General features: G+C 40.3%; 1 protein-coding gene across 2 annotated transcripts in view; it reads right to left on the bottom strand.

Moving 5' to 3' along the window:
* Positions 1 to 23,025, bottom strand: part of GPC6 (glypican 6) — a 1,096,805-nt gene that overhangs the window by 90,225 nt on the left and 983,555 nt on the right. For both annotated transcript variants that reach the window (XM_082700679.1, XM_082700680.1), the window contains exon 5: positions 17,112 to 17,242. In XM_082700679.1, coding sequence (XP_082556805.1) covers positions 17,112 to 17,242 — 131 coding nt within the window. The remainder of the gene's footprint in view (positions 1 to 17,111; positions 17,243 to 23,025) is intronic.

The following is a 23,025-nucleotide window of genomic DNA, read 5'->3' as shown; positions in this document are numbered from 1 at the left end:
AAGGGCTGTCTGCTGTTCCTGAGCACAAGATGTAGTGCGCTAGGCCCTGAGTTCAATGTTGATGACTCCACAGTACGTGCTAAATAAGGTGTCTTTGAGAAGAGTTACACATAGGTTGCCTATTGGTTGGTTGATGAAAAGGAGGCTAAAAACTTGCAGGAGCCTAGCCCTATCTTCCCAGCAATTCAGTATTTGCTAATTCCGTATTTGCAGCCAATTTATGAAACATAACTACCACAAATGATGAACATCGACTGTATCAAAAGTAGGAATTACGATAGCTACATGTGAGGACTAAATGAATGTGACTGAGACGTTTTCACGTACTTGAATCTGCCATGCGGCAAATATCCAAGTGGGATTCCCGTGACGGTGACAGAAGTATTTCGTGTCCAGCACCCAAGGCCAAATAACCTGGGTGGCCCTGCTGTGGATAAGGAAAACCTGTACTTGGAAGAGTTCTTTGAAAATACTCTTTGGAGCAAAGTTGTAGAAATAGGACAAGCCAACGTGGTGAAAAATCCCTAGAAGGACAGCTCCTTCTAATTTTGTTGTTGACAGCTGTTCATGTGACAGTTGGGTTTGCTGTGGGAAATCAAACATTTTTGTGTAATGATCTTAGGGACCAAGCAGTCAGCTCTTTCCCACAGTGATTTCATTCAGGGTGGGGTGGGGACACTTCCTTGGCTGTTTTTAGAAGCTTCCTACTCTCTGCTGGTTATCAAGAGATAATACCTTTACTAAAAGGACAAAAACTCTAGTCACATTTTCAGGAACTTTTGATGAAGTTGAACTTGACGTTTCCACCATTTTTCTACAGGAGGTGGTGATTCTACTCTTGGCTACTTATTTCCGTTAGCTTTCTGGAACTATTTGTGTTAGCTAATTCTTTTTTTTTTTTTTTTAATATTTTATTTATTTATTTGACAGAGAGAGAGAGAAAGAGAGAGGGAGAGCGCACAAGCAGACAAAAGGGAGAAGCAGGCTTCCCACTGAGCAAGGAGCCCGATGTGGGACTCAATCCCAAGACCTTGGGATCATGACCTGATCTGAACCCGCTGAGCCAACCACACACCCTGCATCAGCTCATTCTTAACCTGCATGTGTGTGTTTAGAACGCATGCATACCTTTCAGTTTAGTTATTTAAATCTGCTTTACTCTAAAATAAGCATTTTTCATCAGGGATATTATGGGATTCCACTGAAATACACAGAGAGCTCTCTGGGTGCCATTCCCAATGACAAGTTCCATCTCGAGACACAATCCATTCGGTGTTACCACTGCAGCTAATTTCTCTTCGGTCGTATTCAAAAGTTCTCCTTCAACTCAGCATTTCAGGGAGCAGGAGCACTTTGTCTTGGCATACTTCGAGATTGGTCTTAACACACTATTGATTATTCTTCTCTCACACAATTTCTGAAGCTGATGGTGTAAACCAGCGTGATAAAGATAGTGGGCCCTTTTCTCCCTAGTGCCTAAATCACTTCCCAGTGGCAAGGTCACTGCTGATGGAGGACATTAACATTTCCCGAGCTCCAGGGTTTTGTTGAGTGTGCTATCGCGGCTTTCTCCAGATATGACAGCTGACTTTTAGAAAGTGGAAAGCCTAAGGCAAAACAATGCTAATGGCCTTGCTGGGGATTTCTTGAAGTTGGGGCACTGAAAGAGTTAACAGACCTTCTTAATTTGCCCTTTGGGAAAAATCTGGCTCACTGGTTTAAATTAAATCAAAGGAACAAAAAATGCCCGGAAAGAATATTGGGGCACAGGGGAGATAACTCATCATAACAGAAAAACCTTACCACGTGTGTTTGATTTTTTTTTCTTTCGAGAGTGTTAATTATAACGTGAGCTAAGTCAATATAACCTAGGAGCCTTTTGTTATTTAGATCAGGTCTGGATTCTTAAGGTGGCTTGAGTGCAGACATTGCCGAGAGTATGATCCAAACGGAAGAAAACACTGCCTTGTAATCATGTTGGAAAGGACACCTCACCTCAGAATCAGTGGGAGACCTCCGGAAAAATCCGTCGTATGTCAGGATATGAACCTTGAAGATCCCTCAGCAGATTCGAGTTCACCCTTAGGCAAAAAGGCAGGTCGTAAGGAGACCCTTCCCGGTGGAAGGGGCACTCCAAGGGGTCAAGAGTTGGTTTTTGGAACTTTATAGGATCTGAATGGAAGCCCTGGAGAGGAGACGGGCGTGCCCACGTGCTCAGGAAGGATGAGCAGCCCTTGTCTGATTCTCACGGCAGAGACTGTACCGTAAGCAGCCTCTATCCCCTCTGTCTTATTACTTAGATGAGTCACAAACTGAAAAGCAACACCTCCATGTATCACACGTGCAATCTGTTAGTTAGACAACATGTTTTTAAAAGCTGGGGTTTGGGCACCTGGGTGGCTCAGTTCCTTAAGCGACAGTCTTCAACTCAGGTCATGATCCTGGAGTCCTGGGATCGAATCCTGCATCCGTCTCCCTGCTCAGCAGGGAGTCTGCTTCTCCCTCTAACCCTCTCCCCTCTCATGCTCTCTCTCTCTCTCTCTCTCTCAAGTAAATAAATAAAATCTTTAAAAAAATAAATCCAACCTGGGGTTCATGGAATGGATGATGAAAGGAATTCTTACGCAGGACATTCGGATGGTCTCCGACCATTTTCTGAGCTTCCTGTAGCCGCAGTATTGTCGAGACAAAGCTCTGTGGCTTACTCTGAAGGACCAATAAGTCTTTTTCCTGGTGGTTTAGAGCACCCTAATATATTGTGTTTTGAATAAGGGAAGAAACAGATGAGGGATACTGTGGGTCAGTTAGGTGAGAGGTTTAAATGAGGTTAGCTTCCATGAGAATCAGGAGATCAAGATTCTCTTCTGAGGGGTGGTCAGGGCTGGAGATGTAGGTCTGAGACACTAGCCTAAGAGGGTATTTAAAGCCCAGGGGCCAGTATGTGGATGAGTGGCAGGTGCGGCTGAGGACAGCCCAGTGCCATGCCAACATTCAGGTCCTCCCTGAACCTCAGTTTCCTCCTCTGTCGAACGGGATACTAATACCATTCCTCACACTGTGATGATAAAATGCAGTACGTAAGGCAGGAAAACAGAAACCAGCATCTGGAAAAGGAAGGGCTTCACAGTAATTAGCTACTTACGTTATTCTACAACCGTTTTCTTTCTAGAAGTTTTATTTTCTGAGTTAGGACATTCGAGGGGGGAAGAAACATCCGGATTGATGTTTCTTCAATGTTTTCCATAAAATAATATTTCCAAGGGGTGTTAATAGTTGCTCCATGAGCAATAAATTCCATGCATCCAAATGAAGTTGGCGGGACTTGGTCACAATATGAATGTGTGTTCGGACTCCTCAAAAAGGAGGTCCTTTGCAGGAACTCGAAGTTTGGCCACAGGCTCCCCAGAGGGGGCGGGAGGTTCTCCCCGGATGGGGTCCCAGGGTTCATCCTGGGCTGCTCTGTGAAGTCTGCTCTACCCCACCAAGGGAAGTGGTTCACATTCAGACACATGGACTTAGAGGTGTTAGTGAATCCATTCTACCCTTTGCTGTGTTCTTTCTCTCTCTTTTTTTAGATAAAACAATTTTTTAAAGTTGAATTATATTTGACATATGTTTTTATATTAGTTTCAGGTGTACAACATAGTGATCCGATATTCTTACCCACTGCAAAATGATCACCTCGATAGTCTAGTTACCATCTGTCACTATAGAAAATGATTACACTATTATTGACTATAGTCCCTATGCTGTACTCTATATCCCTGTGACTTTTTTTTTTTTTTTTTTAATAACTGGGCATCTGTCCATCTTAATCCCATCCACCTGTTACACCCCCTTTCCTTCTGGCAACTGTGCTTGGTCTCTGTTTTCTATTAGTCTGTCTCTGTTCTGCTTTGTTTGTTTTGTTTTCTAAATTGCACATATGAGTGAAATCATATGGTATTTGTTTTTCTCTGTCTGTTGTATTTCACTTAGCATAATCCCTCTAGATCCCTCCATTTGTGGAAAATGCAAGATCTCATTTTTTTCAATAGCTGAGTAATATTTATATATATATAAATTTATTTTTATATTTATATATAAATATGTATAAATATAATTTATTATAGATAAATATAACTACATGTTATATTTATCTATAATATTTATATCTATTTATTATATAGTATATATAATAAATTATATATACTATATGTTATATTTTTATTATATATGTGTATATATATACACATTTTCTTTATCCATTCATCTATTGATGAATAGTTAGGTTGCTTCCATATCTTAGCTATTGTGCTGCAATAAACATAGGGGTACATATATATTTTCAAATTAGCGCTTTTGTTTTCTTTGGATAAATACCCAGAAGTGAAATTCCTAGATGGCATGGTAGTTCTATTTTTAATTTTTTAAGAGACCTCTGCACTGTCTGTAGCGGCCGCGCCAATTTATATTCCCACCAACAGTGCTTGTGCCCTCCACCACTTTTAATTCAAGAGAAGAGATACGATTTTTAAGACACTAAAGGTCTTTTCTTTACAACAGAACAGAAGTTTCTGGAGAACACAGTTGCAGGCAAGCCGCCTCATTGTAGGAACATATCATTAGCTTTATTCCTTGAAGAAATAGGATCAGTATTATCTTCTGCCTATCTTCCTCCAAGGGATGTTGTAAGAAATAACTAGATGCAGTGGTCCCCTTTATTCACAGGGAATATGTTCCAAGGCCCTCAGTGGATACCTGCAACCATAAACAGTACTAAGCCCTATATATACGATTTTTTCCCTATACATACATACTTAGGATGAAGTTTGATTTATAAATTAGGCACAGCAAGAGATAAACAACCATAGCAGACAATGAACGATCATAACAAAATACCATACTACAAGTTATGTGAACGTGGACTCCCTCTCTCTCAAAATAGCTTATTACGGTGTTCACTCGTTTTCTTGTGACAAGATGAGATGGTAAAAGCCTACACGAGATGAAGTGAGGTGAGTGACGTAGGCGTTGTGACACGGGCATTAGACCACTGGCGACCTTCTGATAAAGGAAGGTATGTCAGAGGGAAGAGCATCTGCTTTCGGACCACGGCTGATGGCAGATAACTGAGACCACGGATAAGGGGGGGGGCCCGCTCACTGTAATCTGGCCAAGGATTTGGCCTTCCCACTGTAGACAGATGCAGCAAATGCACTACGGACTTATCCTTCCTGCTTAGTGGGCTTGCAAAACCTGTGGGTTTGGGGAAGATATCTGGCTCGTGAATTCTCTCTCTTAAGAGGATTACTAAAATGTCTCAAAAGTGTGCTGGCATTTTGAGATTAGAGAAGCTGACATTAAAGATAGAAAGTTCTGAAAGGAGAGACATTTTATTGTTCCAGAGAGGTGAGCAAGAGAGGAAGGTGTGGTGATAACAGGTTTGAGCGCTGTGTCTTAGGTTTTTCAATATAAGACATTTTCCTTTAAGAACATCTCAGCATCTTAACATACTTCCCTTAAAATAAAACAACGTAGTGTGCACTTTCTTGCAAGCCCCCATAGCTTCATGCCTATGTCTCTTTGTCTTCTGCGTGTTGATTATACATTCACAAAATTCATTACTGGCAAGCCGATAAGCAGTGGCTGCAGATCAATTCCGTCTCGGCTCCGGTATTAAAAAAAAAAAATTCTATCCTTTCACTTTCTACTCAGTGGGTCCCCATTGTGGCGGGATGTTGCTATTCCCATATATCATTCTGAAATTTGCAAACAGAGCTCTCATCTTTTATATTAACATGGGTGGCAGTGAATGCTACCTAGATTTAATTGGACCTGATATTTTGAGAGTAAGTCCTGTTTTATTTACTTATTAGATTCTAATTTATATTACAGTGTTAATGAGTGAACTCTCTGTCAGATGACCACTTGGGGAATTCAAATCTATCCCGTTCGTTCCCAAGGAAACAGAAGCGATCATATCTGCATCAGCTCTCTCTCTGTTTTGGCCATTGTTTGCATGAGAGACAGCTGTGGCATAAGAAAAAGGTCATGGGCAGGACTCTAAAAGCCTGCAGTACCACCTTCAGACCTTCTCCTTATACCTGTGTGACCTTTGGGTAACATGTTCTCCCCAATCCTCAAGGATGCTGGGAAGATAAAATGATACGACACTTTGAAAAGACCCTGAAAAAAACCTGAGGTATAGAAATGTATAATCTTAAGTGACATAATCTGTAATTAAATAGCACAGTAATGAATAACAAATCAGATCTATGCATGATACAGAGTGATGCATGAATCATTTTTTATGAAGAATTGGGTCTTTTACATTTTGTTCACGGCTATTGCTGAATCTCAGAATCTGTAAGAGTTCCTAGCATATAGTATGTGCTTTAAAAAAAAATAGGGAGTGAAAGATTACGGATGAATGAATTTTTTAGTTATAATTTCACCCTTTTGCAAATATTTATGGAAGGCAATTAGCAGACAGATTTGTGTAAGGCGGGATCAGAAAGAAAAGAGAACTTAACACTTATTCAATGTCCACAATGGGCCAGACACTGTACTGCATGTTTTATGTACTCTATTGCAAAGAATCAATTACCTCTTCAAAATCAATTTAACATTTCTTCCTTAGGCTTCAGAAAAAACAATGACTCATCCATCTGCATAAAAAACTCATTTGATATTTCTCTTACTCCGCTTACTGTGCCAACTTAGAGAAAAACTAAATCAACAACTTTGTTTAAACTGATAAATAGATCCAAAAAAATCCCGTTTCTTGATCATTTGGTTACAGCTACCCACTGTGCTTGAAAAGCCAATTAGAGAGCCAAGGATCCTGTGTATAAAATAGTCAAACTTGGCCCTCTGATGGCTGGCAGACGAGTAGAGTTATGAGGACTGGAGGTCACAACTCAAGCAATGGCTGTTGCTTGCAGCAAACGGGAAGACAGCTCGGGCTGTTTGCAAAGCCTTCCATCTCAAGGAATGGCTGTTGCTTATAGCAAAGGGGAAGACAACTTGGGCTGTTTGCAAAGCCTTCTATCTCAAGCAATGGCTGTTGTTTGAAGCAAAGGGGAAGACAACTTGGGCTGTTTGCAAATCCTCTCTTCCTGATTTCTCCACCCTGTGAAAATGGTGAGGAGCACCAACTGCCCATGGCTGTGATTGTACTATATGTCTCCCTGTTCCCCGGGTCCATAGAGCTGGCAACCTTTTCTTAGAGAGGAAGTGAAACATGTAGACCGAAATGGGTGTGCAGGAGATGTCCACATATCACTAGTAAATAGATGTGAATAACTTAAAATATTTTTTAAATCCCATTTCATTAAAAGTAATAGCAAGAAAATCCACATCATTAACATGACTTAAGTTTAAACCGGTACCCTAGAGCCTCAATTTACACATTTTTTTTTTTTTCCGGTTCCTAATAGCATTCTGCTATTCCCATGAAGAATTTTCCTGAATATAAACTTGAAACATTTTAATAATGACTTCTTTCTTTAAATATAAAATTATTACCCTGATAATGTTAACATTTTATATATTGAGTCTTTAGTTTTATTGGGTTTTGTTAGTTTGACAATTTTCTTTAAGGATTGATATTTTTAAAAAAAGCAGATTTTCATCCTCAAGTCTCAGGTCCACCTGCTCTTCTCTTGTGTTCTTTCTTCCTCCTCTCCTTCTCTCTTCCCTTCCTCTCTCTCTTCCTCTCTGTTTCTTTGCTCCCTGACTCACGGTTTTCTTTTCTTAAAGGCTGATCACAATGGTCCCTTAGCCAAGTCGTCTGGCAAATTCCACGTGGGTCCCTGGATGGGCTCAGGGCTCCGTGAAGAGAATTCTGGGTTATACTGAATCAAGTCAAGTCATCAGTTTCAGCTCTGGCTGCTTTTCACCAGCTTCAATTTTCAAAAGCCAGCTACCATGTCAGTTTTAAGGTTTTAAAAATTTACTCCTGATGCTTATGCAGCTTGGTTCCACAGTATCTGTGAAATGTTTTGCATACGTCTTAAAATTGTTTCTTCAATAAAAGCAAATTCGTTCCACTGGTTGAGAAGATAATTTTTTTTTTTTTCCTTGAAGGATTTGCTTTCCTTAAGCAGCAGAACATCTTGATATTTTCTCCCTGGTGGTGAGTAGGGAGGAATTACAGGAAACTGAAACAAAGCGCATTTTGAATATGGTAGGAAAGAAATCTTAACCTTCTTGGTCTGGCTAAATGATCACTTCATATACTCTTTTTTTATGAGTTTAAAGTAATTCTTTAAGATCATTTTGCTGAATTTACATGAATGTGTCAATTTCATCAGCCTGGCTCTGTATCACTTATTCAACCCAACATTCAACCAATATTCATTGAGTGCTATTACGGGCAGACACAGGTGCTGAGGAGATGCCAACTGGACATGTCCCTGCTTTCATGAAAGTTCTGACAAGAAGCCTGGCAACTGCATTGTGATAAATGTGATGGGAACACCCATGAGGGGCAACTAGCCAGACAAGAAAATCAGAGAAGGCTTCCTAGCATAGCAGTGGTGTGCTGAAACAGGTTCTTATGGGCTCCCAAGGCCACCTGTTAAATTGTCAGAAATTCTGCAAGCCACTCATCACTTAGTGATTACTAAAAGTTATAATGTATGAACTTAAAATTATATACATTATACTGAAAACAAAGGTAATATATACTCAAAACTCATTACTTCCCAATTATTTACTCTTATCTATGATCTTGAGGTGATTTATGCCAATTATATCCGTCAGGGGGAAACCTCCTATTGTGGCATCGTGTTCAGTGAAATCACGTTGGTAGCTTGAAATCACCATGGTGGAAATATTTACACAACAGAAATTGGCAAATACGGCCCATAGCATGTTCACTACATCGAGAGCTGGTTGTGCAAGGACTCACCCGGATACCACTGAATCTTGCCCAGGAAGTGAAGAAATAGTGCCTGGCAAATGGTGTCTATTGGGTATTGGGTGTGGAGATGGCAGGATGTTCCAGGATGAGGAAACAGCCTGGGCGAAAGCAGGGAGGTGACAGAAGATGCTCTTCTGAGCTCCGGAGCCAAGGCTGTCTTGTATGTTTGGGACATACAGAGGTTGGTTCTCTTACCTCCTACATGAAAACATCTAGTAGGACTCAGGCTCTGTTGGTCTTAGTCGCTATAATTCCACAGCATCTAGTATGGTGCTCGGCAGATCATCAGTGCTCGAGAAATGTTTGCTCTCATAATCCCAGGCATGGAGAGTGGGGAGGGGGGCCTAGAGCAAGGTGGCAGGCTGAGGACAGCACTGTGCAGGGGCTATGTCTGGGCTCTTGTCTCATGATAATAGGGAACCATGGAAAGCTGGTAAGCAGGAGAGTAATAAAAACATCTTTGCATTCTGAGCAATTCCTCTGGTTACAGTGTAGAGGATGAAGCAGAGTGTGGTAGAACCAAGGGCAGGGAATTAATTAGGAGGCTCTAATCCATGCGGGAGATGATAAATTTAGGGTTGCTGATGGGGACAGTTCAAAAGAGATTGAGAATGAATGTTTCCTGGGGTCCGTCATGGATCAACTTTGAGGGCGAAGGAGAAAGGGAAACTCAGAAGTCAGCTGGGCTTCTGGCTAGGAGCGGGCGCGGCAGAGGGGGCCGCTCTGGGACGGTGACATCTGGGGGAGGACAGGAGGGCAGTTTTCGACAGGGTTATTGGAGGTGGTGGTTGGAGGTGTGTGGCAGGCTGTGGGATATATCGGTGTGATCAGTCTGGGCTACTAGAGATTTGGGATGCAAGCTACTTCTGTCACCACAACGAAATCAGAATGCTGTGTCTGAGGAGATCCCACACTTCTCTGCACAAGAGCTCTTTTTGTCACCCAGCCCCAAGAGCCACATGTTTTAAAGACATATTGTCTAGCTAACAGGCTATGTGTATTAATAAGGAAATGATTGATTTTCACTCTGTAAGGCAGCTAAGCTACTTGGCTGGTGTTTTAGGATCTATTCTGGGATAATGACGTGAAATGGAAGAGATATGCAAAATGGGTCAGAAGAAGACTTACAGAAAGCCATATAATTTGAAACTTGCTGGCAGAACGGGCTGCTGTAGACCATGCGTTTCAATGTAGGCTGGCTGGGGCAATGGCCCTCTGGATCCAGCAAGATGGCGTCTCCCTGGGCAGAAGGAAGCACTCAGAGCTGGACTTAACTGCGCATTTGTGGGGCTGGGTGACTGAACTCCTCTAATCCGACCATCGACCAATGGCTGTCCCTGGGAAGCATGATTCTAAGGAAGTTCTCCTGTGAAGCAGGAGGATGTTGGAAGAAGATATTCAGGTGCACGAGAGGGTATCTTCCTCTAAGAACATTCTAAATGTTAAAAACTGAATTGAGTTTCAATCACTTATTCTTGAGTAGGCTTCATTAAGTGTAATCTTCTCATCTTTTGCCCTGAAGTTAAAGTGAAAGAAAATCTTAAGATAAATCTCCAAAGGTTAGAGATAATCAGGAGTTTCCCTTTATCATCAAAAGGAGGGGAAAAAAATTTTTTTTTCTTTTTAAATCCCTTTTACATGGGAGGAAAGTTAACACTAGTTTGCTTTGGATGCATTTCCTCTAAATGCATCGTAGGCACTTTTCTCAAACCTTCATTTTGCTTTATAAGAAAAAGGTGTCTCTTTTTTTCCTTTCTTTTCTTTGTATCTAGCATCTAAAAAAATCTGGCTCTGTTATCCAATGATGTCACAAACAGGAATAGAACAGACTCTAGCTTTCTGTATAGAAATGGAGAAATCAAAGAATAAAAGATATTTGAAGGAGGTCACTGTTTCTTAGTGAAATAGTATAAGGAAGAGCTGACAAGCAGAATATAAACTTTGAAATCTGAATAACCAGAGAAACTATTCTGAGTATTCTGAATCGAGGCATCATTGAGAACTTGCTCTTTTCTTTTAAAAACAAAACTCAAGAAGAAATCGAAATAGAACTTTTATAAATAGTATGGCCATTTGCTTTTTTCTCAGAAATCAGGCAGAAGGAACAGAACCACTTGTCATTGCAGCAAGACAATTACTCCCTTAATGTGAGACGGATGTGACAATAGGCAGAAACCACTGACATTCCTCTAAAACCTTTTGCTGCACTGGTACCAGTGAGACCACCAGGCAAAGAATCCAGTAAGTTGGGTATAGTCTCGGTCCAACTCTGCTATTCCCTCGAGCCGTCTTCCTTATGAAGGCTTTGTTCTTCAAAGCCTTCTTCAGTGTCACACCATGCCATGTCCAGGTCATGAAGAAATATATGTCCCTTTCAAGGTCACTCACTTCCCTTGAAAATAACCCCTAGCACAAGCATCTTCAAGGGCAGGTGTGTATGTCACCTAACTGCTCTTCGGATCTGAGATGCTAAAGATAACCTCGCAGACCATCACGACGAGGCAAAACCAAAGAGCCAGTCAATGTTCTTCAGGATTCACATATCGTAGACATTTTCAATAACAGCAATTAAAATATTTCACTTGTAAGAGTAGTTTTGATTGGATATATTCCAGGCTAAGCATTTTACATAGAAAATATCATTTTACTCTCAAATACCCTATTGAGAAGGTACCACTAGGATCCTCGTTTTTTTCAGGTGAGTTCATTATGTTTAGCCAAATAATTTGCCCCAAGTCCCATAACTAGTAAAAACCAGATCTGAGGTCTGTCTGATGTCAAAATCTGATCTTAAAACCTTTATGTTAAAGAATCCTAGGCTGACTTCAAGTAAATTTTAAGGAATTTTCTTTTCTTTATTGTGGAAGTGTCTCTGGCATTATACCTTCATGTTCCAAGTTCAACTCGGGAAAATATATTGCTGCTTCCATGTGTAAAATGACATGTTAGCATGGCCCTCTGTAGAATGTTTAGGCACAAGTAAGATGCAACTCCAACCTTCAGATAATTTATAACCATGGGAAGGGGAAGAAAAGGATGCAAATAACCACAATTCAGGAAATAATATGCTTCCTGCCTTAAGAAGGGCACGCATAACCGGGGTACTCACAGTAAAGAAAGCTCGACTGGAATAAAAATATATTTATTTGAACTAAATTCTAAAAAATATCCTTGGATCTGAAAGAAGATATTTTCTACACGTGAATTCTCAAGATACCACTTATGCCTGAATGTTCTAAAGAAAGAAGATCCAGAGAAAAGAAAAATATCTGGATGCTAGAAAAGGAAACCTAACCAGTAGTGAAGAGATAATGTTCACAACACTCTTAACTGTTTAGAACTGGAAAAGCCCATTTCAAAAAACCCTTCATTTTACAGGTGAGGAAGCGAAGACCCACTAGCTAGAGCAGATAATACCACATTATTTTTTTCCCCCCTCTCCCCCTTCCATCCTTCCTTCCTTCCTTCCTTCTCATCTTCATTTGTGCTGTAGATTCAGAAAGAATTGTCTGGAGAAAATTAAGTACCTGGAGGCCACCCTACTCTTCTGTAATGGGTTCTACCCTTGTCTGTAACAAGGATTAATTGAATGGATGGTTTCAATTGGAATTTAATAAGGCTTGCTTCTTAATTTAGATTATATCTGACAAACCAATCTTTTCCTGGATTAGGTTTGAAATTATTCCTAATACAGTTAAATTATATCAAGTGAGATCAGTTTCATCTTCCCTGATAGGATAAGAAGGAGACTATCAACACATCTGAAATTCATAGGCAGAGACTCAGCAAGTTTTGCTTTCTCTTCCCTTGGAGAATTTACACACACCTGCAAAGTTCTTCAACTTGGGTGGGTAACAGAAGTGGCAGAATAATGAGGGCACTTTCCTGTCTGTGATGAAGATTGGCAAGTTGGCAAAGGTAAGAAGCTTGGTTGGGACTTGAACAAATAGCACTTGTTTCTTCTTAGAACATTCCCTGTAGTGTGTTTTAGGCAATAGCCCTCCCTTAGAAGGCTGGGTCCTCTGGTGCTAAAGTTTATATGGACCATGTAGGAAGATATGTATTGAGAAAACTGTGGCCTGCTGGGAAAGTCTTTTTTTGGATCACACCATTTGCAATTGCCATCCCAAGTCTGCCCCTTGTTAGTTGCATGACTCCAGGCAGGCTACTCAGTTCTTGTAAATTTAACATTCTTTACCGTAAAATCAGGAAATCGATGCTTTACAAGATTGTGGCAGGGCTTTGAAATAAATATATAAAACATCTAGAAAGAGACTGACATGGGGAAGAGGATCTGTTTTGTCTTCTACTGTATTCCTCATGCCTGATACATGATAGGGGATTTGTTGAATGAATTTACTAAGTGCTCAACTATTTGTGGTCATGATGATCATCATTGTTACTATTTGTCCAAAGTCTTAATGTGCTTTTGTTCCCAGTCCTTAAAAATGTGTAATACACATATATAAGAATATATGTTATATAACATATAATATCATGCTATACAAAGAATACACAAAGCAAGAGTTGGAGATAAGTGCCATAATGTTGTTACCAAAATTTTATAACTTGATTATACAACCTGGCATAGCCAATATATATATTTTCTAAAGTTTATTGATATAAATGATCTCTACACCCAACACAGGGCTCCAACTCACAACCCTGAAATCAAGAGTCTCATGTTCTTCTGACTGAACCAGCCAGGTACTCCTAGCCAATGTAGTTTTTTTTTTTTTTTTTTTTTTTGGAAGGAATTTCAGTGTCCCTTACACCTAACAGTTTAGCTGTGGGTTAACTAGGAGAGGAAAAAGGATCTGATAATGTATAATAAAACAGACCTAAGACAAGCTTGGAGCAGGAGCATAGTTCATGGGAATGGATCTTTTCATTGGTCGGTAGATCCCACTAAATCATTGATCAGTGACTAGGTACAACAAATGAGCTGTCCTCTCTTGCAGATATGACGAGAACCTATGGCATCAGAGGAGGGGGATTTCATATCTGAAAATGTGGTGTGTGCATCTTCAGCCTTCCAATATAAAGAGGGGGGCAAAAGTAGACTTTTATGCTTTGTATTACCAAAACTTCAGGAAAGCATAACTGATGAGGCTCAAGACGAATAATTTCATTAGATTTGAGCATGGTGGGAAGTACTTGCTATAGTTATGAAGGGGATCAGACAGAAAGGCAGACAACTTGAGTCCTTTGGCTTTGCCACCTTGTTTCCTCAGCTTTTCATGCAGGTTTTACTGAAAGCCTTTGAGCTTTCTCTTCAGACTTGATCTATTCAGCAAATCGTCACTGAACTCCGCCCTTGCATGGGATTGGCTTCAGAGGCACCCTTGTTGTTATAATGCAATGATCTGGCAACATGGGTCCCATCGTCAGAACCCTCCTCTATGTATTCCTTAAGCACCATGAGGCCCCTGTGCATTACTTAACCTTTCTAAGCCTTGGTTTCCTTATCTAGAAAGTAAGGGGGGAGGTTCTAGCTCATCACAAATATTGTGGTTTTTTTTTTTTTTTTTTACAAATATTGTTATAAGTATTATGTAATATAAACCACATATCGCCGAGTGTAGTCCTTTGAAGAAAGCATTCAATATATGATCTAACAGTTATAAACACCGTTGCTTTTCCATAAAAGGTTCTGGAATGACTGCTAACGGCAACTGGTGTAATAAAGTAAATGATCTCCCAAGGAGGAGTTGCCAATCATGTCCTGGAATAAAGAGTCATTTTAATTTGTAGGCTTTCCAACTTTCATGATATCTGCCCACCTGCCACCTCTACCCTCAATTAGGAAATTGCTTCTTGGCCTCACCCAAAGGCTTATCAGAGTTTAAGAAAGCCTCTTTATGCAAATATTCCAGCTGAAGTGGACATCTAGAACTTCTAATTCAGTGAGGCTGTTTATCGAGGGTGACTGAGGGTTCCCTTGAGAAAGGAGAAATACATGGGGTGTCTGGGTGGCTCGGTCGGTTAAGCCTCTGACTCTTGATTTCAACTCAGGTCTTGATCTCAGGGTTGTGAGCTCAAGCCCGGAGTTGAGCTCCAGGCTAGGCATGGATCCCAGTCAAAAAAAAAGGGGGTGGGGTGGGGTGGGGGTGGAATACAACCCTCTAGTTCTTAGGAAGTATGTAGATTTTATATTTTAGTTCACGTATAATTTCATGGATGTGGCTTATATGGGTAATAAAACTACCTATTTCCAAACTCCACCCAATAAAGCCTCTGGCGGAACATACCCATTCTTTCAGCAAATCCTATTGGTGTTTCCTGCTAAATGTATCCAAATTCCAACCACCTGTTGCCTTTCTGCTATGTTCGAGGCTGGCTTTGATCCTTCCCCATACCCTATTCCACATCGCAGCCTGCCTCCTAGTCCTCTGTCCTGTAGAGCCTGGCTTTTCTCCTTCCTCTCCTTCCTTAACTCACTCCACTTTGTCCTATGTCAAGATTACCAGATATACTTTTTTTTTTTTTTTTAGCTCATTCGACATTTTTTTGTCCTGTTATTTTATGGCCTGCTATACAATATCCTCTCACGTGAGTGCACCCTTACATGCCCTGAATTATTTCTACTCTTGATTCTGACATTTCTTACAAAGAAATGTGTCTTTTTAAGAGCACATTCCTTATTAACAACCCTCCTATTATAATGTAGTTGGACAAATTCCACAAAAATGTCTCATCCACATTCTGGTAATAAAGAGAGTCCATTTGACCTCTTAGAGAATTTTTAATAGAAGGACTTGAACACGTATGAACGTACTCCAGTGGAGATCCTTCTGAGAAGTGTGTGATGGCCGCAAAGCCCTTTTGTTCAAGTGCTTCTTACGCCCTCTTCTTTAGGGCTGTTTTGTATATCAGCAACCTGAGTGCCTGGCCCTTCAAGCACGGCTGGGATAGCGGCCTCTTAAAACATGAATCCGTGTCTAGGCAATAGATTTGAGAGGAATAAATGATTGCCATTTTTCTTCCCAGGAAAGGAAGAAAATAGCTTTTTGTGGAAGCCCCAAATATGCTCTTTCCCAAACAGGTCGTGGTCATTTGGGGTTACCCCAAGCTCATTAAAACCCAGAGCTAGACCTGTAAATCTCTTGCCCTGTCCGTCTCTCAAGGAGAGATAAAGGGACCAGACCAGATTCTTTCTCATCCTACTTCCTACCAGTTCACCCCGAAAAGCCCCAAACTGGTTTGATTCAGACTCAGCCAAGGGAACCTACTCTGATTCCATGGCCCCCTTTCTGCCCTGTCATTCCCCCTCCTCCCTTCACACATCCGCTCCTCTTTGACTATATCTGAAATCTCTTTCACAAAGGATTTTAAAAATCGAAGCAAGCTAAGCACATATGTGCCCGACATAGTTTTGTGTAAATGACTTTCAATTAAAATGCAATCACTCAGTCCCCAACCAGGTTTAAAGGGCTGATATAGATTTGGTTAGTACGTCATGACTGGGAGACCAATAAAAAGAACATAAGGGCTTTGTGCAGTCATCCTGGTGGGCGAAAAGGGCCGACGAAGAACAGGCTGGAGACCCTTTGCAAACTTCTCAATTTTGCCTAAGGCAGGTCCTGTTTATCTTTAACGGAGTGGGGGGACAAATATAAATGCGGCACCTGGTTTTTGTGCTTGGCAGCTGCAACCTCAGAAGCCCTGTCTCATATGATTTATGAAAATGTACTTTTCTTCTTTTAATGTGTGCTTGACTTCATACAAAGGAGCATTTTCCCCCCTGAAGATTCATTAATGAAGGTTACGCCATAGCCTTAAAAAAGAAACGCAGATGAAATGTTTAATTATTTACGATTGAACATATAGAACATTTGCCTGGTTTGCACAGCTGAAGATATAATTAGCGGTTCCTAGAGAGAGAACGGGCTGAGGGTGTGCAGAAATTTCAAACATATTAGAAAGAAAATTTCCCCCAAATTGCTCACAAATGTGAGGGATTAGTCCATCTACCTGGGGCTCTCTGAAATTCCGTGATTGAGTAGCTGAGAAAGAAAAGATTGCTTCCTTTCTCAATGCCATTTTGTTGGACGTTTTTAACGAAGTAGCAAATTTGTAGCTCAATAGGAAAAGCTCCCCGACAATGTATTAGAATTTATCATCCCAGCCCATGTATCCAGCTACTTCATTTTTTAGATTATCGCACTTTCCTCATTCGTAGAAGTATGACTAATGCAAATACCTTCGCAGACACCTGCATGCTGTTTTCCTGCATGTTCATGATGGCTTCGGAGATCTTGACATCTATTGGGTCCATGACAGACTCAATGTTGAATGGTCCTTCCAGTCGCTCTGCCACCAAGAGCATCGCATCTGTTAAAGTAAAGGAACATGATTTATATGAGAACAGAGGGTTCTGGGTGGTTAACCTGTGCTTAAACAGTTCCAACACAACTGGTTGAAAAATAACCATTCACTCAAAATTTTTACTTGATTTTATATAATCTGAAATGGGATGGATGACTAAATATCAAAGCAGTATTTTATGTTTTTATTTCATTTGAAGATTTAAACTTATTTTACATATATAAAAACAGGCTTAAACATGAGGAAATCAGTTCATATTAACATTGTTGAATGTCTCTATCCCACATGAAGTTAAACCAAAAGAACAAAATTAAGAACAAAATGATATTAGGTCAGGAATCAGCTACATTTCAAACATGGAGTCTAGGCTCTTCTGGGGGATGAGGAAAATTGAGAAAGTTGGAGAAGTGCCAGCATGTGGATTAGGGTGCAAAAATGTTGAGAACCTATTCAAACCTATTTAAGATGCATGGAGCATTTCTAGATTCTCCAAGAACAGACCTGTCCTTACTTTATGTCTTTCCGTCTTAGCCCTTTGGCATCCTTTGGAGGATAGAGATATGTCTCTTACTTGGTTTTGTATGTTCAAGGCTTATTACGGTGCCTATCACATTGTAAACGCTCAACAAATATTTGTGAAATGAAATTGTGCTGAACTGAACTTCTGCTTGCAAAGCTTTAATTTTCTGGAGAAGATAGTCCTAGTGATATGTTGGCAGGAGGTCCGCCTGAGGAGATGATAGCCCTGAGTTCTGGGCCTTGCGCCATCAATAACTAGCAGAACACCTGCGGGGAGAAAGCTTCTGAGCTTATCTGGCCTCAGACTGTTGGGGTGCTGATGAGGAGTCTCTCAGGGTCGATGGCGAGGGACATTCGCCCATTCTTGTGCCCCTGAAAACTGGCTCCCTTCTGCCTTTAGTGTTCAGGGCACAGTTTGGTAACCTGCTTCCAGGTTGTCGAATAGAACTTTCTGGGACGATGATAATGGGACTCTTGAAACTTACCATGTGACTAGTGTGACTGAAGAATCAAACTGTTAATAAATTAGTTTGCTTTTAATTAATTTAAATGTAATTTAAAAATATTTTATTTATTTATTTGAGAGAGAGACAGAGCAGAGGAGAGAGGCGAGGCAGAAGCAGACTCCTTACTAACAGGGAACCCAATGCGGGACTCGATCCCAGGGCAGATCATGACCTGAGCAGAAGGCAGATGCTTAACTAACTAAGTGAGCTACACAGGTGCCCTAATTTAAATATAATTTTAAATATTTAATTGAGACTAGTGGCTGCCATATTAGACACTGCAGCCTATACTTTTTTTTTTTTTTTAATTAACGTATAATGTATTATTAGCCCCAGGGGTACAGGTCTGTGAATCGTCAGGCGTTCACACTTCACAGCACTCACCATAGCACATACCCTCCCCAGTGTCCATAACGCAGCCACCTATCCCTGCTCCCCAACCCCCAGCAACCCTCAGTTTGTTTCATGAGACTAAGAGTCTTATGGTTGGTCTCCCTCCCAAACCCATCTTGTTTCATTTTTTCCCTCCCTACCCACCACGACCTCCAGTCCTCCCTCTCAAATTCCTCATATCAGAAACAGCATATGATAATTTTCTTCCTCTGATTGACTTATTTCCCTTAGCATGATACCTTCTAGTTCCATTCACATTGTTGCAAATGGCAAGATTTCGTTTCTTTTGATGTAGCCTAGACTTTTAACATACAGATTCCAATCTTAGATTTCAAGTTTTTCCACTGCTAAAGCTCTTGGGAGCCAATCTTAAAACACTTTCCTTCTTTCAAAATAATACATGTTTATTATCAAACACTTACAAAATACAGAAAAAAAAAAACCCAACAACAAAGGAGAGAAATACACCCATAATGCCACTTCCCAGAATAACACCCAGGCTAGTTTGCTTTTTTTCTTCTATGCATAAATATTTTAAGCATGCAACTGGAAATATACCATCCATATATCATATAATTTGCTTCCTAACTGTATTATTAATGTGAAATGCTGTTTATAGTAGTTATTTTATAGTTTTAGCACCAAGAAACCAAACTTTATTTTTATTACATATCCAGCTATGCATGCTCAGTCAAGGTCCAACATCAAAATCTTTTCAGAATTACAAGTAGTTTCCAATTAGGCTGATTAGAAACCTTTTAAGAGGTGAATTCTTGTAAGAAGGATACAGTACTCTCTCGGAAGCAAAGATAATATTTCTGAAGAGCACGGGGTTTTGTGCACAGTATCAGCTTTCACAACACCCACTAGCCATCTGCACCCAATCCCAGAACCGAGCCTCCGCTCTACCCCCATAAAATGTTCCCAGAGTGAACGCACTCAGGGAGGTCCTTCTAGTCCACACGCATCCCAGGTACTCTGTCCCATAGCATTCTTACTACGGGAAAGATTTTGAGTATGAACAGACTCACAAAGAACCCCTAACAGCAATTTTTTTTCCCCCCTTAGATAATGCAGACTTCTCTGTGTACATCACAGCACGATCTTATAACAAAAGTAACAATTTCTCTGCGGCTTACAGACCCAGTTATCTGGCGGTGCGGACAGAGGATACCCATTGCGAGGTTGTAGTATTCTGATCTTAGAGAGGTTTTTCCCTTGAAAGATTTAAAAGGTGGCTAACTGTTGTCTGAGAGCTAATCTGTTTCTTTTACATCTCCATATGTGTTTTGTATCTTTATTAAAAATAATCCCCTTTCCCGTTAGACTTTACAACAGGTTTTTTGATGACAATTAATTATGATGAATTAGCAAGTTTCTCTAGATGGGTGCATTCTGCTAGGAGAATCCAGAAAACTCGTAGGGGAAAAAGACTTGGCCTGATGGAGTTATTCAACAAATGCACTGAAAGAAACTGAAACCATGGGTCCCTTAACTTGGTGTTTTACAGACATATTTGCATAAATCATAAGACAAAGCATACTGGCCAGTCGTATATTCTTCCGACATGAATGGGCTGACTTGAGGCAGTGCTAAGTTTAACTCTCTGGGAAATCTGAGAGCCTCTGTGCTCCCCGCAGTAAGGACAAGTGTAGTGGACTTACTGTAGAGTCCCAGTTTTGAAATTACAGGGTCCTCTCATAAAACAGGGATGTTTTTCTGTTTAGTGATTTCAGTCTTTTTGTCCTGGTTCCTTTCCCAACACAGTGCGGGCCTGTTAGGTTTCTGGGCCTGCAAACGCATCTTATCTTTTTAGACTCCATCATGGTAAAACTGCTCAGGGCGAGTTTCTTCAGATCACTTGCCTATGGGGCCTTGGAAAAAGGCAGTCTGACTGATGATCCTGCATGTTAAACCTAAGCATATGATCACATTTACTCAAATTGCTTGCTCCTAGATTTCCACGTTCTTCTTCTTCGTCTTCTTTAAAAGATTATTTATTTATTTACTTGAGAGAAACAGAGACGGGCAAAGGAAGAAGGAGAAGCAGACTTCCTACTGAGCAGGAAGCGCAACCATGGGCTTGATCGCAGGACCCTGGAATCAGACCCTGAGCCATAGGCAGATGCTTAACCAACTGAGACACTCAGGCCCCCCACAGATTTCCATTCTTTATCTCAATTCACTTACTTTGTTATAAAACCCAATTTAAGATGACACATTTTTGATGTAGGTAAGCATATATTTTCTTTTAATTTAGATCAGCAGTCAGAATATGCTACTTTAAGCTGTTATGTGGTTTAGGCTATTACTAATGATGTATGTACTAGTTTATATATATAATGTATACTAGTTTATGTATTATATATTTATATTATATATTCTTTATATTTAATATATTTATTTATATATTGTTTATATATAATATATATAAACGAAGTGATCATTTTTCAATATATATGTATCAAATCATTATGTTGTATATTTTATAAATATATATTATATATAAATTAGTATAGATATACACACACACTAACTATAAACATATATTTACTGGGGCACCTGGGTGGCTCAGTGGGGTTAAGCCTCTGCCTTCGGCTCAGGTCGTGATCCCAGGGTCCTGGGATGGAGCCCCACATCGGGCTGTCTGCTCAGCAGGGAGCCGGCTTCCCCCCCACCCCTCTCTGCCTGCCTCTCAGCCTACTTGTGATCTCTGTCTGTCAAATTAATAAATAAGATCTCTAAAAAAAATAAACACCCCCCCATATATTTACTAAGTAAATTAAATTCTCTTTTGAAGACTCAAAAGTCAATGTAGAGGCTCCAAATCTCAGAATCATTAGTAGGAGTAGTAATGTGCATATTGTTAACGATACTATATTCTACACCTAAAAATTTGTTAAGGTAGCTTTTATGTGATGTGTTTTTTACCAAAATAATAATAATGTAAAAAAGCAGTAATGATTATTACACTCATCAACTATAGAAGTGGAGAAAAGGCAACACTTCTAACCTGTTGGTGGGGACATAAGCTGGCACAGCCACTATGGAGAACAGTATAGAGTTTCCTCAAAAGATTAAAAATAGGCCTACCGTATGATCCAGCAATCCCATTTCTGGGAAACCAAATCACCATCTTGAAATATATCTGCAGCCCCATGTTCACTGCAGTATTATTTATAATAGCCATGTCACGGGAATGACGGAACTGTCCATCAACACAGGCATGGATAAAGATGTGAAATATGCATATCATTCAGTCTTAGAAAAGGAAGAAATTCTGCCATTTGCAACAACATGGATAGACCTTGAAGGCGTTATGTTAAGTGAAATAAGTCAGAGAAAGACAAATACTGTATGGTCTCAGTTATACGTGGAATCTTAAAAAAAAAACCTGAACTCATAGATACGGAAAATGGATTGGTGGTTGCCAGGAGCAGGGATTAGGAAGTAAGAGAAGTGGGTGGAGGAGGTCAAAGGGTACAAACTTCAGTTAATAATTCCTGGGAATGTACAGCCTCGTGACTGTAGTTAACAATATTGTTTTACATATTGAAAGTTGCAAAGAGAGTAGATCTTAAAAGTTCTCATCACAAGAAAAAAATGTGCAACTGTGTCGTAATGGGTATTAACTAGACTTATTGTGATGATCATTTTTCAGTATATATCCATGTATCAAATCATTATGCTGTATACCTTGGACTAATACAATGTTACACATCAGTTATATCTCAATAAAAATGAAAACAAAATAAAAGCACATCTCCTTAAGAAACAATCATCCCTCTGCCAAGTGTTGTTCTAAATATACATGACAGGACACCCCAGGGCCACAAAAGGAAAAGCAGCTTTTCAGAAAACACTTCCAGTATTTTGCATTTTGCTAATAAGGGGCAGACTTAAAGCTCTTTGGGTCTATAGGTCTTTGGGAGTCTAGATACATTATGGAAGGAGAACATGGCAGCAAGACCAGAGCTGTTCAGTCCTGGGACTCCATTCTGTGTATGCCTGGGAGCCAATGGCCAGTCTCCCTGGACCCCAGAACTCACATGGTAAGAGGGTCCGCGTAGCCCACTGAGCAGCCAGCAGCATCCCTGCCTGACTGATTAGCCCCCCACTGGCTGGGCAAGGCTGTCACCAGATCAGGAAAACCTTCCCTCTTCTTTGGGGCTGAAGGAAACCATCCCTCTCTCTCCCCCCAGTACCTTTATGACACCAAGACAGTAGTTGGTTAAGTTTCTCTGCAATCAGTTAAGTCACAACATAGTCATAACTTACTCCAGAGGCTGCCATCCTACGCTGTCTTAATTACCTCCATGCCTTTTATATTGTGAAATATTTGGAACATTATTTTTAACTGTGCTCTTGGAG

Source organism: Mustela nivalis, assembly GCF_964662115.1.
Source record: "Mustela nivalis genome assembly, chromosome: 15".
NCBI classification, from domain to species: Eukaryota; Metazoa; Chordata; class Mammalia; order Carnivora; family Mustelidae; genus Mustela; species Mustela nivalis.
Note: the sequence above shows the minus strand (reverse complement) of the source record. Positions and strands in the feature narration are given on the sequence as shown.